The sequence below is a fragment of the Sinocyclocheilus grahami genome, unplaced genomic scaffold (genome assembly GCF_001515645.1).
Source record: "Sinocyclocheilus grahami isolate Dianchi unplaced genomic scaffold, SAMN03320097.WGS_v1.1 scaffold133.1, whole genome shotgun sequence".
In the NCBI taxonomy this organism is placed as follows: domain Eukaryota; kingdom Metazoa; phylum Chordata; class Actinopteri; order Cypriniformes; family Cyprinidae; genus Sinocyclocheilus; species Sinocyclocheilus grahami.
Window position 1 is genome coordinate 1492227 of NW_015505312.1, and position 27259 is coordinate 1519485.

The window sequence follows — 27259 nt, forward strand, 5'->3', positions numbered from 1 at the left end:
CTTATGGCGTGCTTGAAATTACCGGTGTATAAATACGTGTAGAACAAAGTATTCATTTAATCAATTTAATTATTATTTTATTATTACTTAGAGCAATTACGACAAACCATCCATTTCAGTAGTCCCTATGATAAACTTGATTTAAGACTTCCAAAGCAAACATGTGAGACGTAACAAGAACCTTTACTGCCGAATGTCGTGCAACAAAACCTGTAATGTTATTTCGATTATAAAATAACAAGGTTAGTATATGTCTCCAGATTTGATCCATCTTAATGTGGGAATTATAATACTGTATTTAAATATAATCACACATATGCTTCATTTGCTGCTACGTTTAAGATAGCTAGCTGGGATGAAATGACCTTATAGCAAGAAGTGATTCAACTGACGGATAAAATACTTAGCTATGTCACATGAAATGCTTAAGTGTTCTTTTTTTTAGTTGCATTTAAATAAGCTTTGATTAACCAATATGAAATGGTGTATTTAGACTAGCTGTGTTGATTTAAACATGAAAATAATAATGGCTTTTTGTTTTTATTGTCATTTTGATATCATTTTATAAATAATCTAATACTATTTGGTGTTGTTATTTAAAATAGTCATTAAATAATTTAATTGTTGGTATGGGTTAACATTACCCAACATTTCCTTTCTATTTAAATATTAACAGAGCAATTAGAAGGGCAATTGAAATAAACAGTTTTTCTTTCTTTAGGTACAAATTCTCTTAATTAGCAGAACATTTGTCAGCCAGCTGACTTTTAAGGATGCCAGCAGGTGTATCGTGGCCAAGATATCTACGGATGCTTGCAGCCAGTGTGTTGTCAATGTTTGCTGGAGCACAGGTTGTGCATCAGTATTACCGTCCTGATTTAGTACGTTTCCAAATCAGATTTTGTGCTTTTTGATTTGTTTAGGTGTTTGTGCTACCTAGATATTTATCTATAAATGTGAATTGCAATTTGCAACCCATTTTATTTTTGTAATTTAACTGTAGAGATTTTATTGATTGATTGATTGAATTACATACACCAATGAATTGTTCTCAATATATCCAGAAATGTGCATTTTGAAAACAAATCGGGTACATTTTGATTTCATGTTGACATTAAACGTTAAGTACAGTATAAACAATGTTTTTTCTAACCTTATAGACCATTCCAGAGGTCCCACCAAAGCCTGGAGAACTGCGAACAGAACTTGTTGGCTTGAAAGAAAGACAGACAGACTCGGCATCTCAGAAACAATGACCTGTTGATTTGTTTTTCGTAACTAATGTGTATACACACACACACACACACATATATATATATATGAAAAAATAATAATTTTCAAAGCCTAACTAAAATTATGCATTTTTTAAATTCTGTGAATAAAGCAATTTATGCAAACTTGTACTGTCTTCATTTGTCATATAAAATACTTTGCAACTCAATTCTCTGTAACAGTTATTTAGTTTTGTGTTATTATAGCCTAATTCAGAGTTTCTCTAACAATTTAAGATTTTTTTATAACTTAATTTAGGAAAAAATAAATTAGATAATTATTAAAAAACATCATTCTTCTCTGGGTTTTCTTTTCTGAATTATTTTTAATAATGGCAATTTTTGTAGCTCTGTACTTTTATTATGAAAATTAGCCTGTCAACGTGCAAACGGAAGTAAGCGTGTGTATATGCTGCTGTATTGTAGAGAATGTATAGCTGAAGCGCTCGTCTGTCAAACAGAAGGCAGCTCTGGTGCGGGGAAATATGCCGACCTTGTTCTTGCCGCTTTCATACCTGCTCAGAAATCAGGAGGGTTTTAAGAGGCTCTTCACGCACTTTAAGTATTTGCACACTAGAAGCGGGATATGGACGGTCAACACCAGCAGCACGCCGTGGATCTCGAAATCTGCTCTCGTGTCCCGGAGAAGAGAGGTTCCTGTGGGACAGCTGACAGCAAGGAACATGTGCACCAGCTCCAGTGGCGACAAGACCAGTTGGCTCTGGTCTGTTTACAATGAAACCAAACAGCAAACGCAAGGTTAGTTCAGATACTTCTTCTTGAAATGCCCGATTCTTCTTAAGACGCTGGTCATCTGTCAAAGAGCAAAAAGGCATTTTAGATGTGCTGTATATTGACCATCTATGTACAATTTTATTTCTATTTTATCCTAGCATTAACCTACATTATACTGTATTATATTATATAGGCTGTAAGATTTTAGTTATATTTACTGAATGATATATGCTGGTTACTCTGTCATGATTGGACATCATGCTGTTTTATGACTATAATATATTTGTGACCCTGGACCACAAACCAGTCATAAGGATCAATTTCTCGAAATTGAGATTTATACATCATCTGAAAGCTGAATAAATAAGCTTTCCGTTGATGTATGGTTTGTTAGGATATGACAATATTTGGCCGAGATACAACTATTTGGAAATCTGGAATCTGAGGGTGCAAAAAAATCTAAATATTAAAGTTGCATATTACAAATAAAAAATTAAGTTTTAATATATTTACAGTAGGAAATGTACAAAATATCTTCATGGAACATGATCTTTACTTAATATCCTAATGATTTTTGGCATAAAAGAAAAGTCTATAATTTTGACCCATACAGTGTATTTTTGGCTATTGCTACAAATATACCCGAGCTACTTCAGACTGGTTTTGTGCTCCAGGGTCACGTTTATGTACTTGAGAACCGTTTTTTTATAATACGGTTTTATTTACTTATATAATTGTAATATGTACCTGCATAATTTAAAATTTTATATAGAGCGAGCTGCTCGGACTATAACATTAAGTCATTAGTCATTATTACATTAACATACTATTGTAGTATTTATCAATATATTTAAAATTCTCGTTTGTTTGTATTTTTACATTTTAGTTTTAGTTAAGGTTTTGGTGATGTTATATGATTTTTATTATTTTTAAATCTTTATGTAGCTTGAATACATTTTTATTTCAGTTTCAAATTGAGCAATTTTAGTATTTCAACTACAACTTGCTTTATTTCAGTTTGTTGCCGAAGGCAGCATTTCTAATTATCATTTAAGTTCTTTAAATGTATGTTTTCATCTAGTGCATTTTATTTTATTCCAGCTTTATTTTAATATTTTCATTAATTGAATTAATAAAAATATTTTAAATAGTTTTTGTTTTAGGAAACAACAATAGTGGCCATTACATGAGAATATTTACATTAAAAAATTTACTTTTCGTAATTAATGTCTCATTACAGGTTAATCAGTAATCATTTTAGTTCCTTTTTAAATTATTATATTTATTAAAACTTAGCAAACATAATAAAAATGTGAATTTAAAGGGTCAATTATTTATTAACAACACATTTTTTATGTCCACGACAGATTTAATTCCTGTGATATCAAAGAACTTTGTGAACCCAGACACCATCTTTGCTAATAATCAGATGAGTCTGCAAGACATTGAGATCTATGGCTTTGACTATGATTACACACTGGCCTTCTACTCCAGTCACCTTCACACACTCATATTCAACATCGCCCGAGACATCCTCATCCAGGAGCACAGGGTGAGTGACCCAAGACTTCATTTATGTATATATAATATTGTTACATTTTGTAAGAATTGCTAAGTGGCACAAAAATTACACACTTCGTTTCAGCAGCTCAATGTTTTCTGAATATCTTGCCTCTTTCTGTCCACATAACAGTATCCAGAGGGACTGAGGGAATATGATTATATACCAAATTTTGTGATTCGTGGTCTGCACTATGATGTTCAAAAGGTACGTGTCCAGTCCTGATCTACTGTAGATGAAAATTTTATAAGTAACCTGGCTAACCTGTCAATCTCATCTGGTTACTAGGCCTTACTGATGAAGATTGATGCCTTTCATTATATCCAGCTGGGTACAGTGTACAGGTAGAGTGCAACAAACATCTGCTATGATGTTTTTACTATATTTATACATTATTATTAAAGGGATAGTTCACCCGAAAATGAAAATTCTGTCATTAATTACTCACCCTCATGTCGTTCCAAACCCATAAGACATCAGTGGTTCAACTGTAATGTTATGAAGCTACAAGAATACTTTCACGTTTTCATTTTTACACAAAAAGTATTCTCGTAGCTTCATAACATTACGGTTGGACCACTGATGTCACATGGACTATTTTAAGGATGTCCTTACTACCTTTCTGGGCCTGGAACGTGGTAGTTGCATTGCTGTCTATGGGAGGGTCAGAAAGCTCTCAGATCTCATAAAAATATCTTAATTTGTGTTCTGAAGATGAACTAATGTCTTACGGGTTTGGAACGACATGAGGGCGAGTAAATAATAACAGAATTTTAAAGGGGTCATATGACGTTGCTAAAAAAGAACATTATTATTGTCTCTCCTCTATGCCCCGCCTTTCTGAAACGCGTCGATTTTTACAAAGCTCATCGGTCTGAAAAGAGAGGTGTGCTCTGATTGGGCAGCTATCCAGTGCATTGTGATTGGCCGAATACCTCAAGCTTGTGACGGAAATGTTACACCCCTTACCATACTGTGATGCCCTGTCAGGCCGGAGCGATGAGACAAAAACATTAAAACCTGTTATAAACGAGGCATTTGTAGCATCCAGTGGGGACATAATTACTGATTATAATGACTTATACTGTCTTTTTACGCATTGCGTTGCATCGCGCCGCGTAAACATAAAACCATGTCTGCATTTGTGATCGGAGAAATGACAAACAACAAGCCCTACTCTACACTGCGCAAAGCTCACGTTTGAATCGTCAGTGACAAATTCTTTACATATGAAAGCGTACTTACAGGCTGTGAGTCAGCATTATTTGTCAGAACTCCGGCATTGTAGGCTACTCTCCCAGGAAACAGTCCTCGTCCTCCGTAAAATGCACTGCACACATCTGAATATTTGGTTTGAACTGTTCTGGAACAGTGTTATAAATACAACTTAACCACTGATTTCTAGTTGTGTCCTCTTTTAGAAGACCAAACAAAGTAGTTTCGCTTTCACAACGAAACACACAGCATCTCCACGACATGGCGGCGGCGGCAACAACAATACTACAGCAAGAATCAAAGTTAAACCTTCTTTCTTTGCGTATACATTTGGGTGGTGTTATGCAAATGTTCCCACACAGTGACGTAGACATGTGAGGGCGTGTTTAAACGAGGCGTTTTAGGAGGGCGTGGACAAGTCTTAACTTTTATAAAGAATATCTCTTTGGGTTTGAGACTTTAGTCTTTGCAAATTTAGGGATCTTATCTATTCACGAACAGCTTGTAACACTCCGAAGAGAAAGGAAAACTCGAAATTGCATCATATGACCCCTTTAATTTTTCAGGTGAACTATCCCTTTAATCTCAGGATAGGTTCGCTTATTGTCATTTGAATGTTTCTGTAGGGGTCTTAATCCTGTGCCAGAAAAGGAGGTCATTGCAATGTATGAAGGCTCCCATGTACCCCTCGAGATCATGAGTGACTTTTATGGCAAGGTCTGTAATATTGGGCTCTTTTGCTTGTCAAGAGTTTTGTTTGATATCCTAAAAATGTGCTGACATTAGCATAATTTTGTCGAAATTTAGCAGGGAAAACAGTAGCAATGTAGCAAGCACAACTCACACAGAAGTACAGCAGTAAATATGACCCCCTTTAACATAGCTCTTTCAATCTCTCCATACAGAGCTCTCACGGTCACACCATGAAGCAGTTCATGGATATCTTCTCCCTGCCAGAAATGACGCTGCTGTCATGCGTTAGTGACTACTTCATGAAGCACAACATTGACTACGAGCCTGTTCATCTTTATAAAGACGTCAAGGTACAGTTGTTCCTCAAAACGTGTCATGTATCAGAGCAGGACTCACCTTACGAATCAGAAATCAATATTTCCTTCACCGATATTAGTTTCTAAGGAAACTGAGTGAGTGCTGTCGTATATAGGGTAACGCAGATGTCAGAAAGCACAGGATCTCTTGAGCACACATTTTGGAATAAATATGGCTCCTGAAGGTGCTATTTAAGTTCGTAGTGAGCAGCATGGAATGGAACGGTCTAATTTTAGAGGAACCGTTTGGATGCACCATCTGTGCCACGTGCCTGGAGAAAAGCAGGCTTACAGATGGTCTAATGTCTTTTATTGGGTCTGAAGATCAGTGCAAATAATAAAAGACGTACACCATTGCTCTTACGTTCAGTCCTGGCCATAATTATGAATTAACAAGTCTCAAAGGACATATGAATGTCCCCAGATGAAATGACTGAGAGCTTTCACAGGAGGTGTCTGGCAGTGCGTCAGGGCTCTGTGTGGCTTTGATATTCTGCATCTGGTCTGTTTCTCCGTTCCCAGGAGGCCATAGGAGACGTCCACGTCAGAGGGATTATGTATCGAGCGGTAGAGGCTGATATCGGTAATTTAATTTTTTTGTAAGAGTTCTTATTAAGAAATTGACCTGCATGAAGACCTAATTATAGCAATATGTCTGCTTGAGAGAGCTGAACAAATCAAAGTTTAACATGACATAGTGACGGGAATTGCATAATAATGATAATAAATATGTGTTGTAAAGTACTGTATAAAAATGATTAATATATTAATATGCAAATAATAATAATAATGGTATACTGTAATATACAATATAAAGTGTAATATTATATAGATATGCAGTAATTAAATAATATTTTTAACTGCATTTAAATTTAATCTAATTATAGAATTATTATTATTGTGATTAATAAATAACTGTACTGTAACAAACCATATAAAATGTTATAATATAGATCTGCAGTTTGCTCTATAATAATAATAATAATAATTGCATTTATGCTTAATCTATTTTATTATTAATAATAAAGTATGATGTTATTATTAATATATTACATAGTTTTAAATTGTAATAATAATAAATATGTACTCTGTAATATGTAGTAAAAAATTTAACATTTATATACAATAAATGTAATGTAAAAAATAATATTTATATTTAATGTAGTTTATCATTAACTAGTACTATTATTATTATTATTATTATTTAATTTAATATGATGTATATGTGTGTACCCCTCACCCCCTTTTTGTAATTATTGAATCACACAATTTCAATATTCTTGTAACATATTCTTGTCTTGTTTTTTTCCTTTCTGCAGAGAAGTATATCTGTTATGCTGAACAGACACATGCTGTTTTACGGAAGCTATCTAAGAACGGAAAGAAGATGTTTTTGATTACGAACAGCCCTTTTGATTTTGTGTAAGTGCAAACAAGATCCTAAATTCAAAAGTCAAAATAAACATCAATGCACAGGAAAAATGCATCTCACATGACATGAGAGACACATTACTAAGAATTTATACAAAGCCATTCTGACTAACTGCTTGTGTGAAATGCATGTTTCAAATAAAATGTCTTTTAATTCCTTTATTCAGAGATCGCGGCATGAACTACATAGTTGGTAAAGACTGGCGGGACCTGTTCGATGTTGTCATAGTGCAGGCCGACAAGCCAGGCTTTTTCAATGACAGGAGGAAGTAAGTCCCTAAAACCCAGAGAAAGCGCCAGCTAAACCTGGCAGCGCTGAAGTGCTCCTAAATCAATGCCATTCTGACATAATTACAGCCTCCCTCACAGATTCCTTTGTTTAAATCATGACAAATTACCTTTGAGGAAGTATTTAGGTATGCCAACCTTTTTTGAATCCAAAAAGTATGTGTATTTGTGTGTGTTTCTCCGGTTTCTGAAGACCATTCAGACGAGTTACTGATAAAGGCGTGTTGCTATGGGACAGAATTCACCACCTTGAGAAAGGGCAGATCTATAAACAGGTAATATTTCGTTCCCCGCTGTTCAGCTGCGAACTGTTTCTGTTCAGTAAAGATGCCGGAATCTGATCTGTTCACTTTATCTGTTGCCAGGGAAACCTGTATGAGTTTTTGCGGCTTACAGGCTGGAGGGGATCAAAGGTTTTGTACTTCGGAGATCACATTTACAGCGACCTTGCCGTAAGGATCATATTCTGTCATTTTCTGCGTGTACACAACCCTACTGCTTTTTGTTTTGATAATGAGGTACACATTGATACTAGGTAACACAATCCATTTTTAATTACATTGAACTGTGTCTTACCAATTCTTTTTATATTAGTTTAAGTTTATTTCTAATCAAAAGTTTTATTGCTTTATTTGTGGTTTTGGATTCTAGGATATGCAAAGTATTGGCAATAGTTCTGTCTTATGAATATCATGTGCATGTCAGAAAGTAAACATGTCTCAACATGCCCTGTACTGATATCAAAGACAATGAATAGATTATGCAAATGTTGATGTAATGAAAATGGCATGATGTGTGTAGGACTTGACCCTGAAACACGGTTGGAGAACAGGAGCTATCATTCCTGAGCTGCGTAAAGAGATCAAAATCATGAATACTGAGGAGTATGTCCACACCATGACCTGGCTGCAGGCCCTGACCGGACTGCTGGAGCATATGCAGGTCAGACCACCCGGGGGCGCTCTAAATAACAAAACGAACTTACCAAAATTCAGTACTATTTTGTACAACTATTTAAAATGTGCTATTATTTGAGCGTTAGTCCATAAAGGTAATCTAAATGTAAAAAAGCAGACATTAACATGCAAATATTCAGTATTGACCAATAAATTAAAATAAATCTCAAATATTGTCTGATAACTAATAAGCTACCAATATAACATGTTTTTTTTTTTTACTTGAATGATATCGCCCAACTGAAAAGAACTGCATTATATGTAATTTCCATTTCTGTATTTTCATGTCCATAGGTCCTTTCCACTTTGGCTAGTTTTGGGCTAGTTATGAAGCTGTATTTTTCGTTATGTTGCAGGTGCATCGGGACTCTGCGTCACAAATGGTGATTCAGCAGTGGATCAATGAAAGGGAGGAGATGAGGTAATCCTTAATATGATCTATTATAATATTATCCTTAATATATATATTTTTTATTAAGGTAACTTTTTTTTTCTTTATAATTTTATTCTACAAACAGACCAGTACTATTTTAATTAAATTGAGATACTATTATATACTGTGTATATACTATGTTTTTTTTTTTTTTACTTTTATTAAATTTTATTTCAATTTTAGAGTCAAGTTTGTCTATATAGTATTTATAAATTTTTATTTCAGTTGTAGTTATAGTTATTTTACTATATCAAGTTAAACTAAATGAAAATAAGAAATGTTGCCCTAGCTGAAATAAAACCAGTTTAGATTTTTTTTAAATATATTTTAGTTTATTTCTGTTAATGTTTATTTTATTTCAAGTAAAATAAATTTTGATGGTATTAGTTTTAGTTTTAGTTAAAGGGATAGCTCAGTCAAAAATGAAAATTCAATCATTAATTACTCACCCTCATGTCGTTCCAAACCTGTAAGATCTTTGTTCATCTTTGGAACACAAATTAAGATATTTTTGATGAAATCGGAGAGCTTTCTGACCCTGCACAGACACCAATGCATCTGACACATTCAAGAAACGTAGTAGGGACATCAGTGATATAGTCCACGTGACATCAGTGGTTCAACTGTAATTTTATGAAGCTACGAGAATACTTTTTGTGCACAAAGAAAACAAAAAATACTGACTTTATTCAATGAGTAATTAATGACAGAATTTTAATTTTTGGGTGAACTATCCCTTTAACTACAATAACCTTGACAGACACACACATTTGGGTTCATTATAGAGAAACTTGACATTGAAAATCATTCAGAAATGTTTTTTCTTCTAACCAATGTATACAGTAGACTACAGTGTATTGATGGCATAGAGAAAATGTTATACTGTAGATGAACCTAGGTGTTTTGAGTTGTTGTATTTTATTCGAATTGAGCTTGAAATGGCCAAAAATTGTCACGTTTTTTTGTATCCAATTATTAAAAACAATTGGTTTCCAACAGGTTACGGACCAAAGACATCTTCAACGCCCAGTTTGGTAGTCTTTTCCGCACATACCACAACCCGACCTACTTCACACGCCGTCTCTCCCGCTTCGCCGACATCTACATGGCGTCCCTCAGCTGTCTGCTGAACTACGACCTCCAGCACACCTTCTACCCCAGACGCACACCCCTGCAGCACGAGTCTCCCATCTGGCCCGAGCAGACCAGCACCGGAGCCATGAACATCCCCTTCCAGAGCCACAGCACAACCACTGGACCTGAATAGAGAGGCCACACAAGACACTTGCTTTAAAATGTATGTACCACAGAACAGCTGCAGTTACATCACTTTAATCAGATTCAGCTCTAGTTTTAAAGACACATGTGGGTGAGTCACTTCATATAACTTCTGTGCTGTGGTACATGTAATCTTTGGATATCTTATTTTTGATACCATGTAAAACACTCTACATGGACGAGAGAGTACTTAAGGAACTTTGTGGTGTTTTAATGTGCCTCGTAGTGTATTAGAGATTTTATTTTTGTAGTTTGTAGCCTTTCTTTCATCACTGGCCTTCATAAATCTTATTGATAGAATACTTGACACTCAAGAAAGTGAATGTACAGTGGGTACGGAAAGTATTCAGACCCCCTTAAATTTTTCACTCTTTGTTATATTGCAGCCATTTGCTAAAATCATTTAAGTTCTTTTTTTTTCCTCATTAATGTACACATGAAAGGGTTAAAAGTTGATTTTAAGCTGAACCTGGTTTCAAGAAGCTAATGAAGAACAACTTTTGTTAGAACCAAAAGGGAAACTCTCAGGAAGGCAGAAGGCACTATATTCATTTTGAAATGATCATAAAAAATCAGTGTTTAATGTTTTAAAAAGCCTTACATACTGTGTTTAGCAATGTATGATGATGATAATGTACAATTGGCTTCAAACGTTTGAAACCACTAGTGATTTTTGTTGTCATATTAAGCAGAACTGTTGTCCAAATTGATAAGAAGCGTTTTGTTGTTGTTGTTTTTTTAGCACCAAATCAGTATATTATGTGACATTGAAGACTGGAGTAGCTTGGCCATCACATGAATAAATTACATTTTACAATTTATTAAATTACAAATCAGTTGTTTTAAATATTTGAATAATACAGTATTTCATAATATTACTGTCTCACTGTATTTTTTTATTAAATAAATGCAGCCTTTGGTGAACATTAGAGACTTACAGGAACATTAAAAAATCTTACCGACCTCAATCTTTTAAACTGCTGTTCTTTTTATTACAAATTATATACATGATAAAAATAGTGAAAAGCTGAACTGAAAAATATATGGGAATTTGACATCAAGTATTTTATTTATTATTATTATTTAATGTTTTCAAAATGTTAAATTGGTGTAAATTTGATTTTGGATCTCAAATTTTCATTGTGGTTTCAGATTTTTGGTCCCTGCTGTATATTTTCATTGTGTAACTGTTTAGAAATCAACATTATAGCTGAACATATATATATATAGTTGCTGTACAATGAGAGTTTGTGTGTCTCTTACAGTGAACGAGCGTATTGTACTACGTTTTATTTCACGATAACCTGTAGGGCATTTCTGCTTGCATGGTAAATATATATTTTTGACGTTTTTATTGTTTCAGTATACTGAACTTGATATTGTATGAACATTTGCATCATGGTTTGAAGACGCCAGTATTGGATGGATTTTGCTTTGTTGAAATTGAGAATGCACACTAGTTTTTTTGTCTGCCTAGCTTTTTTTGATACTTAAGGAAGGACTTCTGTGACACTTTTTGGCCTTTTCGTCATTTATTTGACATTGTTCAAATGGCTTTATGTGTTAATCCTTATTTGAAGTGTATTTTATTTGGGATATTTATTATAAATTTAATCAAATTGCTTGATTTTTTTTCAACCTTTATTATCCATATATAATTATCTTCTAACTAAATCCCAGCAGGCTGCTTTGATAAATAAGATGATTAATTAGCCAGCAAAGAGTAATTTGACAAATGGCCTTTAACAATTGAGCAGATGCTTCAGATTACTGTCAAAAATCAGGTTTTAGCTGTAGCCTTCATTTAAACCTGATAACATGATAACAAAATGCCCTGTTGTCCAGACTTCATCTTCAGCCATGGAGAGCATCACTACAACAGATACAGCCATAACAGTGCAACCTACTATATTTCCACGTGTGGGCTACAGCATACTTTCATACCTCATGTTTATAAACACAGTACTTTCTGTGTTTAACAACTTGTTGGTGATTGCTGTGATGCTGAAGAACGTGCATTTTCTCAACGCGATGAACGTCATCGTTCTCAGTCTGGCCGTGTCAGATCTTATGATTGCCTCCTGCGGCTCTGCCATCGTCACCATCACAAATTACCAAGGATCTTTCTTTTTAGGGGATGCATTCTGTGTTTTTCAAGGTTTTGCTGTGAACTATTTTGGTGAGTACTGGTTCAGAGGGACCATTGTTATTTTATTTGTTTTATGTTATATGTGTCCAAATATGTTTATTTCCTTTCAAAGTACCCCCTATGAAATGGTATATAGTGCTGGCAGCTATATTCATGTGTAAAGAAGAACCATTTATAATGTGTGAATAATATTAATATTTCTAATATTAATATAAAATGTTTAATATTCAATTTATTACATGCATTTTTAAGGGATCAATATTATATATTTTAAATATGACATTAAATATGTGACTCCTATAGTAAATAGAACTATAAATACTATTTTAAATATATAATTATGTAAATATGTAAAGACCCATTTAAAATGTGTGAAAAACAAATTCATTTAATACCATATTTAATCATTGTAACTGAAATTAAAAATATATTTATAAAAAATGTTTATTACTTAAAGTATTACATATCTATAATATTCATATAGTTTAAATGTAATACTTAAATAGCTTTTATATTAAGGCTTTTATTTAAATGCATGAGAAATCCTTTTCAGCAGTTTATTTTATAAATGTAATGTTAAAAAAAATCTAATGCTTAATACTAAAAAATATATAGTAATATACAATTTAAATACAACATTTAAAAATGGACTTTTATTAAGGCTATTATTTTAAATATATATATTTTTAATTAATGTTATGTAATACTAAATATAATATATATATATATATATTAAATGTTCAATACTAAAAATATTGCATATTTATATTTATGTAGTTTAAATATAAATAAAACGTTTTTAAATGTTATATTAAAGCTATTATTTTCATGTGGAAATCGCTTTTAAAATTTTCAATGTTCAATGCTAAAAATACTCAAATCTAATATTAATACATATATATTTAAAACAAAATTAAATAATTTACTTTTATGTTATGCTATGATTATTTTATCTCTACTAATACGTATAAATGATTCAAATATAAATATTTAAATTATAATAAAATGCTGATTAATCTAAATTTCTGACCAGTTTTAGATTTCAGACACATAAACTATCAAACTGACACATACCATTTTTTGTGACTATTGCCTAATCTTGAAACTCTTAACTACTGCTGCACAGGCAAAGCAATAAAACATATATTTTAGACAAACATGAATGTCTTTCTTTCTAGGCCTAGTGTCTTTGTGCACTCTCACTTTGCTGGCATATGAGCGGTACAACGTGGTCTGCAAACCCATGGCAGGCTTCAAGCTGAACGTCCGCAGGAGCTGCCAGGGCCTGCTGTTCGTCTGGCTCTATTGCCTCTTCTGGGCCGTCGCTCCTCTGCTGGGCTGGAGCTCGTACGGGCCGGAGGGCGTCCAGACGTCCTGCTCGTTAGGCTGGGAGGAGAGATCCTGGAGCAACTACAGCTACCTAATCTTCTACACGCTCCTGTGCTTCATACTGCCCACCGCTGTCATTGTGTACTGCTACAGCAACGTGCTCGTGTCCATGAGGAAGGTAGGCGACTCGTTCTGAGTAATAACAAAGACTCGTTTGGTATATCAATGCAAATGACATTGCATAATTTCAGATCAACAAAAGCATTGAACTCCAAGGGGGGAAGAACTGTCTTGAGGAAAACGAGCATGCGGTACGGATGGTCCTGGCCATGATCACCGCCTTCTTCATCTGCTGGCTGCCCTACACCGCCATCTCTGTGGTTGTAGTTGTGGATCCAGAGATCTACATTCCGCCTCTGGTGGCCACCATGCCGATGTACTTTGCCAAGACAAGCCCCGTCTACAATCCCATCATCTACTTCCTTACTAACAAACGGGTGTGTTTACTGTGACAGAGTGTATTCATTCATGTTTGTTTACAGTATGATATATTAGGCCTATTGCACAATGAAATGCTACAATCTTTCTCTGAATTATGTTTGTCTAGTTTCGAGAGTCGTCTCTGGAAATCCTGTCCTGTGGGCGATACATCCCTCGTCACACTGGGAGTGGTCTAATGATGTGCTCAGCACAGAAGAGCCAAAGCAGGATTAATCCGGTCTGATCTGAGGTCTGTCAGTGGGAATCATTGTGTATTACTGCTTGTATTACTTATAAGTTAGTGGTCGATTTTTTCCTTCTATTCAGCAAGGACACATTAAATTGATAAAAAATGACCATTTATGTTACAAAAGATTTTAATTTCAAATTCCTATTCATCAAATTATCATGATTTCCACAAAAATATTAAGCAACAAAACTGTCTTCAACATTCGTAATAATAAGAAATATTTCTTGAGCAGGAAATCAGTATATTGGAGTGATTTGATCATGTGACACTGAAGGCTGAAGCTGAAAATGTAGCTTTACCATCACATGAATATATTGTTTATTTTAAATTGCTATAATCTTTCATGATATTACTGCTTTTACATAGTTTTTGCACAAATATATAGAGCCTTGGTGATAAGAGATTTCTTTGAAGAAACAGTATTGAACAGTATTGTGGGGCAGTCGTGGCCTAATGGATAGCGAGTCGGATTTGTAATCCAAAGGTTACAGATTCGAGTCTCAGGTCCAGCAGGGATTGTAGGTGGGGGGGAGTGAATATCTAGCACTCTCTCCACCTTCAATACCACGACTGAGGTGAGACCCTTGAGCAAGGCACCGAACCTCCAACTGCTCCCCGGGCGCCGCAGCATTGGCTGCCCACTGCTCCGTGTGTGTGTGTGTGTGTGTGTGTGTGTGCACGCACTTCACTTCACTTCTCATTACTGTGTGTGTGCACTTGGATGGGTTAAATGCAGAGCACAAATTCCGAGTATACTTGGGTACACGTCACTTCACTTTCACTTTTTCACTGTATATTATGGGATGCAAAATATATCGGTGTCATATCAGTTAATAATATTATTTTAAAAATGAATCTGTGTCTGTAGGCTAAATATAAATTGTTCATGCTCACACTATTTGTAAATTGATGACCTTTGCCTTAATTTAATTCTCAACTATAGTTTATTATCTTTAAAAACACTAATAACACTATTAAAATGTAATCTTTAGAAAATCTCAAAATGAATATCCTTACATTGACATTTTAATATACACCATGTATCTGTTATTTTTATTTATCGGTTAAACAGTTACAAAATCAAATGTTAAAAATCAAAATAAATTAAAACCATTATACAAATATGCCAAAATGATATTAAACTATGAATGCAGAGCAGTAACCTGACAAAATAAAAAGTGAGCATCTTAATCCCAGATTTAGAGTAAAACCTTTCCCAAATTAATCTCCTCAAAATAAGATTACTGATCGCTATGACAACAAGAGCATAAACTGCATCTTTAATGAAAGATCAGTTCTAATTATGACTTATTCTATTATTCGAAATAAAGCCTTTTTTAAATTAGAATAAAGTTTTTTATTATTATTTAAATTAGAATTTGAGATTTTGTTTAAATTTTAAAAAAAAAAATCTCAGTGGCAGAAATAAAGGGGGAAATCATGCAAATCACCCCTTGCGCTGTAATTGGCATTGTTCCAGTCTGGAGGACTACGAACTAGCAAATTGCCTAAAACAAAAAAAGCCTCCCCGGTGACCATGAGCCCTGCAGGGTGTTAATTGAAAAACGCAAACAAATGGAGAACCATAGTGATGATGAGGGATAAAATAAAGGGGTTTATTACTACAGGCTCTCAAAAAGCAGAAGACCAGATATGGAGTGAAAGGTGCGACTTTATTCCTGGAAATCAATATGGAATTTGTTGTTAATTGACTAGAGATGAGAAGTAATTTCACCATTGTTTGGGGACAAGTGAACAGCACATGGCAAGACACTATAGAAGTTGCGTTTGTAGCTGCCAGTTGTCTGGTTTTGCTGGTCACTTTGCAGGTTGGATTTCTGGCAAACTTGTTCGTGGCGTGGGCCGTGCACCACCAGAAGTCGCTCCAGACCTCCAACAACGCTCTCCTGGTGAATCTGGCCGTTATTGACATCTTGCGATGCGCTATTGATTGTCCATTGCTTCTCAGTGTTGTTTTGAGCGCTCGCGACCTCGGTGTGCTTTTCTGCAGCGCGCAGATCGCGTCGTTTTCCCTCATCTGTTGCGTGCAGTTGCTCACACTGGCGTGCATCAGCGCCGAGCGATATCAAGCTATTGCACATCCGTTTAAAAATGCCGAGCGCCGAAAACGGATAACGGTGTGGATTGCATTGACATGGCTTCTTCCCATCTCCATATCGGTCATTTGCGTGATTTTTGCGAAAGACTCGCCGGTGTACGTCAGATGCAGAGGTTTGCGCATTGACACGTTAGACTCGTACGACACGTTTGGAGTTTACATTTTGACTCCCATCTGGTGCGTTTGTTTGACGGTCATCATTGGATTCTACGGCCGTATTTTCCTTTTAGTCAGAGCGCACGGTCGGAAAATATTCGACAAGGGTTCGCTTCCACCCCCGGATAAGAAGAAAGAGGATACAAAGCACAAAAAAGAAGGAAAAAAGACTGATATTAAAAATGATGCAGAAAAACAACAAACATTAGATAGTGATCATTTAAAACCAAATGGAAAAGAGTCATGTGAAGAGAATCCACTGGATTTGCATCCAACATCTGAGGAGCTTACCACAACAGTTGGCACTGACTCGTTGGATATAAACAAACCAGAGCTTGCCACTGAAATATCAAAAGAAACCAAAGTCACCTTTATAGATGAACTTTCCAATGAAGCACCACAGATTCTAGAAGTTCTTGGAGAGCCAAACGACCACCAACCTACTTCTGAAGAAAATTCTTCTCCAATAACTAATGAAGAAGATGGTGCGATAGAGTCAAGCACCCACCAATCAACCAGTGAGGAGGGTGTGGTACCAAATGTCCAGCAAGATGTTGCTGCAGAAAGTTCTCAGTCATCAGTAAAAGGAGAAGATGGCGAGGAAGACCCAAATGGCCAACTAGATAATACTTTAGAAACTTTTCCTCCATCAGCTACTGAAGAAGATGGTACTGTTGAGTCAAGCACTTCACGAGATACTTCTCCAACATCAGGAAATGGAGATAAAGGTGCTGATAAGCAAAGCGTTCCTCAAGAAACTGCTGCAGAAACTTCTCCAGCATCGACCGGAGAAGCCACAGCTGCTCCACAGGAGGAGGAGGAGGAGGAGGAGGTGGCAGGTGCCGTCTGTATGATGCCATCTCTCGCACAAAGAGAACGAGGAAACGCCAAGAAGGAGAGCAAACTGGCCAAGCGCTCCGGATACATCATCTTCACCTTCCTCATATTTTGGATCCCGCTGATTGCAACAGTGGTTTTAAATCACTTCTTTTACCAAAACGACAATCTAACAGTAAGTTTCAAGCTATTTTTTTTTTTACTGATTTGTATCAATTTAACATTAGCTCTTTAACATTTACCATTCACACCACAAATAAAAAAAATAAAAAATAAAAATAAATGAATAAAACATGAGGATGTTTTTTTTCTTGTTTAAAGCATAAATCTCGTTAAATGTAGCCACATTTATACTTAAAACGAGAAAAATAAAAATTAACTTAATTATGGGTGATATATTTAAGTCAATAAATGTATCTTGTTTTAAGGATGTATTAATTTTAGATAATAAATTATTGAATAAAAAAACGTATAGATCAATAAATACTAGTACACACAAGACACATAACCTAGTATTTTTGTGCAGTGTATTGGTCATATTGCCAAGTCTAATGGTTTTCATACAACTGCTGAAGTTTATGATGTCTTGGCACCCGTATTTAATGTATTTCAGGTGGTTTTTCGGGAGCTGGAGATTTTAACAGTGTCTTTGGTCTGCATGACATCCCTCACCAACCCGATCATCTATGCCGCGGTCAACCCTCAGTTCCGCACAGAATTCCACAATCTGAAGACAAAATGGAAAGCGTTTTTTACACTTTCATAGAGTCTATATGTATACTTGTGGGGTTGTCAGAGCTGAGATCCCACTATGCCAAACACTACATCAGGGGCCTGTTTCATAAAAACAAGTTTACCAAATAAGCCAGGTTTATTTCAGTTATTCTGACTGAATTGTCAGTTGATTTGGTTCAAAATAAGTCAGACTAACTGAAATAAGCCTGGCTTATTTGGTAAACTTGTTTTATGGAACAGGCCCCTGATCAGTTTATTTGTGTTGTGTTGTTGTATGTTGTTGGCCACAAATTGAATTAGATGATGCTGTCTTAAATCTTAAGAAATGCTAAGACTGTTAATAAAATGAAACCGATGTTATGAATAATGTTTGTAAACAGCTGCATTTTGGTAATATTGAAATACAGTGTAGCCTATTCCATTACATAATATTTTGTAAGACAATGTTCAGCCTTGACCTCTGAAAAAACAAACAAAAAAATAAATAAAGACTGAGCATTTTGTGTTCTTTGATTTAATTTTCCAATTATATGATGAAAAAGAATTGATATGACTAATAAAATGTGAAAGATACATTTTAACCATGTATAAGTTGATTAAGCAATGAGAAAGAAAATAAATGTTTTGTTTGTCTGTTAATTTATCATTTTTATTGTGTTTTTCCCACAGAGATTGACCGGAGATTTATCTTAAATTTCATGTATAAATATATATATTTCAATCAGAAAAATGTAGAAAATAATTAAGTCTCATTAAAACAGTTATAGCTCAAATATACGTTTTTAGACAGTTATTTACTCAGTCATATTTTAATATAGACAGTAAGAAACAAACAGGTCAGTGCAACAGATGAAAATGTTCACTTTACAAATAACATCTTCAAACAACGGCATCTATATTAAGACTTCAACTGCATGATTTCAAAAACATGAAGCTCAAGTTCAAGTTCATAATTATGAACCATCAGAGACTGTACCAACACATCAAGAAACACTGGAAAACTGGACCCTTTTTACAAAATACCTAATGGCCCGGTTTCACAGACAGGGTTTAGACTAAGCCAGGACTAGGCCATAGTTCAATTAGGACATTTAAGTAATTTTTATTAACATGCCTTAGAAAAAATATTACTGGTGTGCATCTTGAGACAAAACAAAGGCACTGATATATTTTAAGATCAGTCAGTGCAAGTTTCTTTCAGTTAAAACAGCTCAGACTTACACTTTAGTCTGGGACTAGGCTTAAGCCTTGTCAGTGAAACCGGGGGAATATGTTTCATAATAAAATGGCTTTAACTATTCATTCTGTACAATTCAAAAAAATTATTGTGCGTCTCATTTTAAATGAAATTTATTCCTGTGATGGTAAAGCTGAATTTTCAGCAGTCATTACGCCAGTCTGTAGTCACATGATCCTTCAGAAGTCATACTAATATGCTTGTAATGTTGACAGTTGTGGGAAACCATGATACCTTTTATTTAGAATTCTTTGATTAATGGAAATTCAAAAAAGAACAGCATTTTATTTGAAATAGAATTGTTTGGAACATTATAAAAATCTTTACTGCCAATTTAATGCATCCTTGATTTTTTATTTTTTTTATTACTGATCCCAAACGTTTGAATAATGTTGTAGTTTTTGAGCACAAGTCTGCAACATTTTGTCACAAAGTGTCAGTGCTGGATGACATACTGTACTTTTAGGTAAGATTACTAACCCCTGGTTTAGATAATATTTAGCAGACTTTCCATCCATAAAAATATAATTCACAAGGATGACACTAAAGATGCTGGCCCACAGGTGCATGTTGCTGAAGATGACTACAAAGCCAACATCCTGTCACAGAAAGATTAGAAGGAAAACACACTGATACAGCTGCCACTAAATATCTGTAGTATGTTTGCATCAAAAAAGCATATCCAAAACCACTCACATAGAAGATGGTGAATAAAACCAGGATGGGGATCTGAATCATGCACATCTGCACGGCAATGCACCTTCCAACCTCCAAAAATGACAAAATGTGTGCATTTTCAGTAGAAAACACCTTCAGTGAAATAAACCTGAGGTTGAATTAATGAGACAAAAATTGTTGTCCATTATTACCAACCTCAAACTGATTGTATTCTGCAGAGCAAACTGCACTCCATTGACGATTTCTGGGATTTCAGGGACCATGGCCAAAAGAGTCACACCTATGAAATACTGAGATGAAGAATAGGGTCAGATCATGCATACAGAAATACATTAGTATTGACTGATTTACTGCATTATCAACCTGTGATATAGATGAGCGGCTGAGAGTGGGTTGGATGTGTTCGGTGGTCAGGTTGGCACATGAAGACATCAGCACTGTGGCAACGATGAGAATAAGCAAAGCTCTCCATCGGGACCAATGCACTGACGCTCCGAGATGACCTGTCGTGTGCACACACACACACGTTGTGTTTTATATCATGTTAGAGACCTCCAACTGACTTCTATTATTCTTAAATGAATCCTATTTTAATCTCTACACCCTAGAACTGTGATTATTGAGTAGACAAAATTAAAGTGTTCACACTGTGAACTTACTCAATGTGACTGTGAAACAGGCTGTAGCTGTATTCACTCTAGTGAAACAGAAAGAAAAAACGACTCTAGAAATGTGCAGAAAATGGCTTGATGTGTGTCATGTTTTCTCACGTTTATATGATGCTTGTTTGTAATCTCACCAGGTCGTAGTGGCAGTTTTTGCACATGAAGGATCCGCTGCTGTTGGTCGCTGTAGAGTTGGTACAGTCCTCACACCAGATTCCCATAGGCTTAGGGCATAGGATAGGAACAGCATAGGGGCAAACACTCCTACAGACGCCACAGCAGACCACAGGGGAAAATGATGGAGATAAAATAGTCTCAAAATGTACTTATTTACAAAATATGACTCACAAATTAAAAAATGAAATTATATAAACAGCATTTAATAAACTCGTAATCTAATTAATTTTCGCAAAATGCGATTTGTAAATGCACAACCAAATTTATACATCTTATTTTCTGAATGTAAATTTGGTAGTGTACTTGGTTTAGGTTATGAGTTTGTGAATTGCTGTGTGCAAATATATAAACCTGCTTAGCACTTGTGAATTGTTTTGTATACACATTAATTCTGAGACATAATGTGAAATAATGTATTTTCACAATATATTTGTACCAGTCATTTTATTTGAACATTCGTGAATGTTAAATAGTTTACGCATTTGTCATTTTTAATTTTGTAAATAATTAAAACATTTTGTACAATAATTTTAAGACTATTTTTGGTCCATATAAAATAAATAATGATGATCGACTGCAATGCAAGAATGCAATCTTTTGGTAATCGATTTCAGAAAATAATGTATTTTCACAAGATTTGTGCATCAGGCATTTTTTAAGACTTAAATTATATTTTGTAAATGCATTAATTTTAAGAATATTTGAGTTCCATTAAAAATAAATAATGATGATCAACTGTGTGTTTTGGTAATATGTTTCATGAAATAATGTATTTTCACAATTTATTTGTACCAGGAATTGTGCAACATGACATCAATATCAACTCTATTTACCTAAATATTAATAATCTTCATAATACATACATTAAATTATGTAAATTATCTAATTTAGTATAGAAATTATTATTATATAAATGAATACATTCATGTTGTCAAACTATAAATAATATTAATCTTAATAGACTGTCATATTTTTCACAATATTCTACAGAAAAAAAATAATAAATTTTCATCAAAATGTAATGCTTCTTTTGCTTCCTCATATCCCATTTAAATATTTAGAAAGTTTGGTGAGTTTTTCCAATCAATGTTTGCATTACTTGAAAACAGTCATTTTTGGTGACACTGGTGGTCTTCTTCTTTAACTTGGATTATACTTCTTTAAAATTGTATTATATTATATTACATTATATATAAAATCAATTCCCACACTATATTATTTCCTACTTAACGAGTTTCACTTAAAATTATGTCACATTATTTAAGTTAAATGTGTTTACAGTGTCATTTCACATTGTCTTTAATTACTACAGCAGGAGAGAAGCGCAATAACAAGCTAATTTTTGCCACCTCGTAGCACATGACGTCTTACCCCCTATTGATATGAAGAGCAGAGAGGAGCTGACCCCCGCCGAGCGACTGTTAAACCTCTGCTCCCTGTGTCTGAACCCTCCGATTATCATACAGATCCACTGAGAGAGAGACACACACAAATATAATGGTCATGCATTGCACACTTTACAGATTTAAGATCCTCTGTTGTGTAACAGATCTCATACTGGTATGAAGAGGATGCAGCCCAGCAGGGTTCCAGTAAGAGCCTCCTTCACGATCTCCTGCAGGCACTTATTCCCCTGGTGATGACCTCTGAGCAACGCTGTGATGTAAAAGGTCAACTCTGTGATGGAGCCGAACGTAGCGTTCACCACGGCCCTGACATCAAAGTTACTCTGAGCGGAAATACTGAGAATAGAGATGACAACAGTGTTGCTGTCAAAAGTGTTTGTGAGGTTCTGGTGTTGTTCTGGTGTAACTGCTCACCTTGCAATGCCCATGCCGATGTAATACGAGAGAGGAATGATGGAGCTGACTGCTGAGGCAAACTTGACTTCAAAGCTGACAAACTGGTTTGATTTGTCCACGTAACCAATCACTAGTGACACTATAACTAATGGTAAGAGATCTACAGTGACTCCATATAAGGAAAATGACAAAAATACAATTTTACAATTGTAATGACAGAAAACATGTCACAAACGAAACCTAATGTGAAAGTATTCTTTTAATGTATTTTAAAGTATTCTTTTGAATATCTGGACTGTACCAGTCCACCAAGAGGCCACAAAAAACAAATTGAAATAAGTTTATTAAAATGATCTAACTTAATTAAAATGTTAATTAAGTTTGGGATAAGTAAGTTTTAAAAAATTACCAAAAACTGCTTAATAAATAAATACTTAAATTCAGCAAGGATGCATAAAAAATTATCAAATGTGACAATAAAGACATGTATAATGTTGCAAACGATTTATTATATAAATTCCTACTCCTCACCCAGTAGTGGTCATCCTGTGGACTTCCTGTGGCCTCTTCTATGGTCTCCTCCACAGGTGTTGGCAGCAGGAGAGGAGAGGAAGGCTTTCTGTCCTCATCTGCCTCCGGAGTGGAATTATCTTGGAGGATCTTCACACTGAACACTGGCACAGAGACACTGGCCTGAAAACGGCAACATCTTGTTCAATACCCTTCCAAAAGCATCCATGAACAGGCATGTGATTAAAGCAGTATTTGCCTGATTTTCACGGAGCAGGCAAATGAAAACCAGTTCAAAGGGACATTACGTGATACAAGACTGATACAAATATAATTTTTCATATCAGAATTTGGATATGAAAAGAAACACAACCTTTTACATCAATTTTCCATATGGCCATAGAAAATAGCAGGACAACCTCCAACAGAGTTTCGCTGAAATAAAACAGTGGCACATTTGTGATCCAGAGAGAGATACTAAAATGTATCAGTACTTATTTAGACAAATTCTTACCATAAGGGATGCCAAAAACTGTGAGGAACATTAGGAGTCCAGCGAAAACATAAACCAGAGAGATCCACCAGCCGAAGAGAAACACGTAGAGAACGTTGCCACAAGCGATCAATGAACCTTCTGAAACCCGAGAATAAAAGACACTGATATTATTACAGTAAAGGGGAACAAATTAATGCAATGCCATTTTTCTATTGATTGGATTTCCTTTATTTTTGTACAATAAAACATCACCATAATAATGCAGTACAACATTATCTAGATTTATTCTTAAATAAAAAAATAACAATTAATTTGTTTGATTGCAATATACAGTACCAGCATGAAATAGTTTGAAAGTAAGAAGTTTTGATTCATTATTAATAACAATTATATGATTAAAAAAATGTATATTGAATAAATAAATGAATGTAATTAATAATTGTTAATAGTTAATAATTAAAATATTATAATACTTCCATTTATGTTATTTCATAGTTTAACTACTTTATTCTCCACATTTTCAAATAATAGTAATAAAAAATGAGTAGGCGTGTACAGACATTTGACTGATTCTATACATGTACTACAGAAGGAAATTAGATAAGTTTGGTCTAACCTGAGTAGGGTTTAATAACGTTCAGCTCAGAGTATAGCTCCTTCACAATGTCCGACCTGTCCTGAAAGGGACGCTCTGTCACATGACTCTTCCACTTCCAGAATCCAAACTTAAATAAAGAGAAAGGAACAACATCAGCATCAACAATACGCAAAATGAAACTGGACATATGTGCTCAGCGCACATTTACCTTATAATTATTTGCGAATTTTTGGGCCTCTACTTCATTTTCAGCACTTATGGTGGTCTTGCACGGGTTCTCATCCCATTTTCTTCACCAAAGCCGCATGCTGTTAAGAAGCTGGAAGTAAGGACAAAAAAGGGGTAGTAACATCAAAACAAGCACAGAAAAAAAACACCCTTGATTTTATGCAAAGTGCATGGGGTCTCACTTTTCTGTGTGTGTTTTGGTGTGTAGGCAAACAGGAGTGAGTGTGAACATCACCGGCTTCTGCGTGAACGTGAGCTACACAAACCCTGTCACAACATGAACCAGGCTGATGAACCCCATCATGGTCCTCTGGAGAATCTGACAATGAGATGAAATCATGGTTTATTTTTAAGCATTCAATTTGGTTTTATCTAAATAATCGTATTTTCAAAATATATTCATTCGAGTTCCTTAGAATCGGCACCATATATCTGTTAATTGTGAGGGGAAAAACACGTTAACATTAATTTAATGTTAAAAACAAAAAACGTTAATTGCAAATGAAACAATCATGAACATGGTTCAAATATGGCTTACATGTAATAAATTGAATTTAATTATAAATATCTCAACCTAGTTACTGTGTATTAGATACATACACATTGGTTTATTAGTAGTTACATAACTGTAATTTTTATGTTTCATTTATGTGTTACTGACAAATATGCATCATGTGAAGTATAATAGTTTATGTTAAAACTGTAATCCAAACAAATGGAAATTGTATATGCAATTACATAAATCTTAAACATTAGGCCTTATTAATTTGAAACGTACACTTCTTTTTTGTTAAATGTTTTTCTTGTTTGTGCTTTATTTCTTTGTAATAAATGCCACTTGGATTTATATTTTATGTAATGCAATTATATGAATACACTTTTAAGTGTGACAAACAAAATATAAACAATCAAATCTACAGTATTTTCAATAACTGTTACGCATAATTTAAATGCATTTTGCGTCTCAACATTAACACGTTTTAATTCAGATCTAGCCAAAGATATTAAATCTGGCGACAGGAAATTCTTGAATAGTAACTGGGGAAGTGTGGACTGATGCGGTCTCACAGCTTCAGAACAATTTCACAACAGAAACTTGACTGACTGCAAATTCATTAGAAGAAATCATTTAGAGAGATCCTGATTCATTTATATCCAGGATAAATCACAATACACGTTATAAAAATCCATGAATGTGAAATACAACAGACAGTCATTCATGTCACGTGAATTTATGATCATATTACATCCATTGTTGCATATCAAAAGTCCGAAGTAATTGGAACAAAGGTGTAACTGTCTGTTGTAATAAAATAACGCACTGCATTGTTGACAATACAAGCCAGTGGATTCTTTTTAGTGGTCGACCGATATTGGTTTTTTGACAATCGATGCCGATATCTTGGAAAGCCGAGTGGCCGATATAATTGTATTTATTTTCATTAATATTTAAGAAATTTGAAATAATTTGAAAATGGATTAAAAAATAAATTAGTCAAATAAACATACTTATACTTTAGATGACAAATATTTTTTTACAAATAAATACATATTTAATAAAAAGTAAACTGTAACCAACAGAGCACTCAGTATTCTGGGAAGTTTGTGTGCATTGGGAATCATATTTTTTCAAATAAAGCCAAGGTAACACTCATTTTACATACAGCACACAGTGAAAATGACATGAATATGACAGTGGGCAAAAGCATGAAGCGCAGCATAATTTGAAATCACAAATTTTATGTTTAAAGCATTCAAGTTGCACGGACCGAAAGTCACACAGAGAACACGCGATCGTGCAGGTCACATGCACACTTCACAATATCTCACAACTGGATTCGACTAAGTTTGCAAGGTTTGTGAAATTAAATTTTCACTAGCCATTCAAAGATTTGTTTAAATTATGTAAATGCATATTTGTTGAATGCTGACAGCAAACGAGAAAGTATTATAATGTTTGCCTATCTATTACTAATAATATAAAAGCAATCGTTATAATACTTTTTAATTTTAGAATACATTTTAATTCCTTTGTTTAACAGTTCTATCAGATTATTACAGACTTCTATCCGTATTAGACAGAACTGTTAACGACGGCAGCGAACAAGAGGGAGAATGCCAGTACTGTGTGTTTAGGCACTGCCGTTCTCAGCGCCGTCAAAATAAAAGTCCCGTATCGAACGCATTGGCCAAACAGAAAAACTTATCGGCTGAGGCCGATATTTGAAAAATGCCAAATATCGGCCGATATATCGGTTGACCACTAATTTTTTTACTCCTTCAGTTTTCATACAATGGCCTTACTTTGTATTATTGTTTACCTTGCTTGTCTGAGTCGAGTTTTCTTCTTCGCGGCTCTACATTCGTTGCACTTCAGTCTCGAATGACAGACAGTTCTACAGTAATCAGCCTCACGTGACTCAAGCGCACTTACGCCGAGCCACCGTGTTGCCAGATCGCGCTAAATATGTGAAATATATGTCCCCACTAAAAAAGGTAAAATGAGGCACTTCTGTTTCTGGCGATTTTCAGAATGCGTCATACTTTCTTATGCTATGGTATAAAATAAAAGCTAAAAACGCAGTATTAAGTCGCT

At 34.7% G+C, this 27259-nt stretch overlaps 4 protein-coding genes and 1 pseudogene across 4 annotated transcripts; 4 read left to right on the forward strand and 1 right to left on the reverse strand.

Moving 5' to 3' along the window:
• The first annotated feature begins 154 nt into the window (after positions 1 to 154).
• On the forward strand, positions 155 to 1338 carry LOC107590867 (uncharacterized protein C12orf73 homolog). The gene is made up of 3 exons (XM_016279797.1): positions 155 to 242; positions 722 to 881; positions 1161 to 1338. Exons 2-3 carry the CDS (start codon positions 774 to 776, stop codon positions 1254 to 1256), a joined length of 204 nt encoding a protein of 67 aa, XP_016135283.1. The 5' UTR covers positions 155 to 242; positions 722 to 773; the 3' UTR covers positions 1257 to 1338.
• A 268-nt stretch (positions 1339 to 1606) lies between these two features.
• On the forward strand, positions 1607 to 10508 carry LOC107590839 (5'-nucleotidase domain-containing protein 3-like). The gene is made up of 14 exons (XM_016279758.1): positions 1607 to 2030; positions 3374 to 3558; positions 3700 to 3774; positions 3856 to 3911; positions 5409 to 5499; positions 5688 to 5825; positions 6354 to 6414; positions 7151 to 7253; positions 7430 to 7531; positions 7744 to 7825; positions 7916 to 8002; positions 8352 to 8492; positions 8863 to 8927; positions 9939 to 10508. The coding sequence occupies exons 1-14, from the start codon at positions 1757 to 1759 to the stop codon at positions 10204 to 10206; spliced, it is 1728 nt and encodes a 575-aa protein (XP_016135244.1). The 5' UTR covers positions 1607 to 1756; the 3' UTR covers positions 10207 to 10508.
• Positions 10509 to 11812: 1304 nt separating this feature from the next.
• Positions 11813 to 14421, forward strand: LOC107590840 (parapinopsin-like). The gene is made up of 4 exons (XM_016279759.1): positions 11813 to 12396; positions 13545 to 13873; positions 13947 to 14192; positions 14303 to 14421. Exons 1-4 carry the CDS (start codon positions 12036 to 12038, stop codon positions 14417 to 14419), a joined length of 1053 nt encoding a protein of 350 aa, XP_016135245.1. The 5' UTR covers positions 11813 to 12035; the 3' UTR covers positions 14420 to 14421.
• A 1664-nt stretch (positions 14422 to 16085) lies between these two features.
• On the forward strand, positions 16086 to 18359 carry LOC107590854 (uncharacterized). Its single transcript, XM_016279775.1, has 2 exons — positions 16086 to 17712; positions 18151 to 18359. The coding sequence occupies exons 1-2, from the start codon at positions 16144 to 16146 to the stop codon at positions 18301 to 18303; spliced, it is 1722 nt and encodes a 573-aa protein (XP_016135261.1). The 5' UTR covers positions 16086 to 16143; the 3' UTR covers positions 18304 to 18359.
• Positions 18360 to 19956: 1597 nt separating this feature from the next.
• LOC107590855 (low affinity vacuolar monovalent cation/H(+) antiporter-like) lies at positions 19957 to 23886 on the reverse strand (annotated as a pseudogene).
• Between the last annotated feature and the right edge of the window lie 3373 nt (positions 23887 to 27259).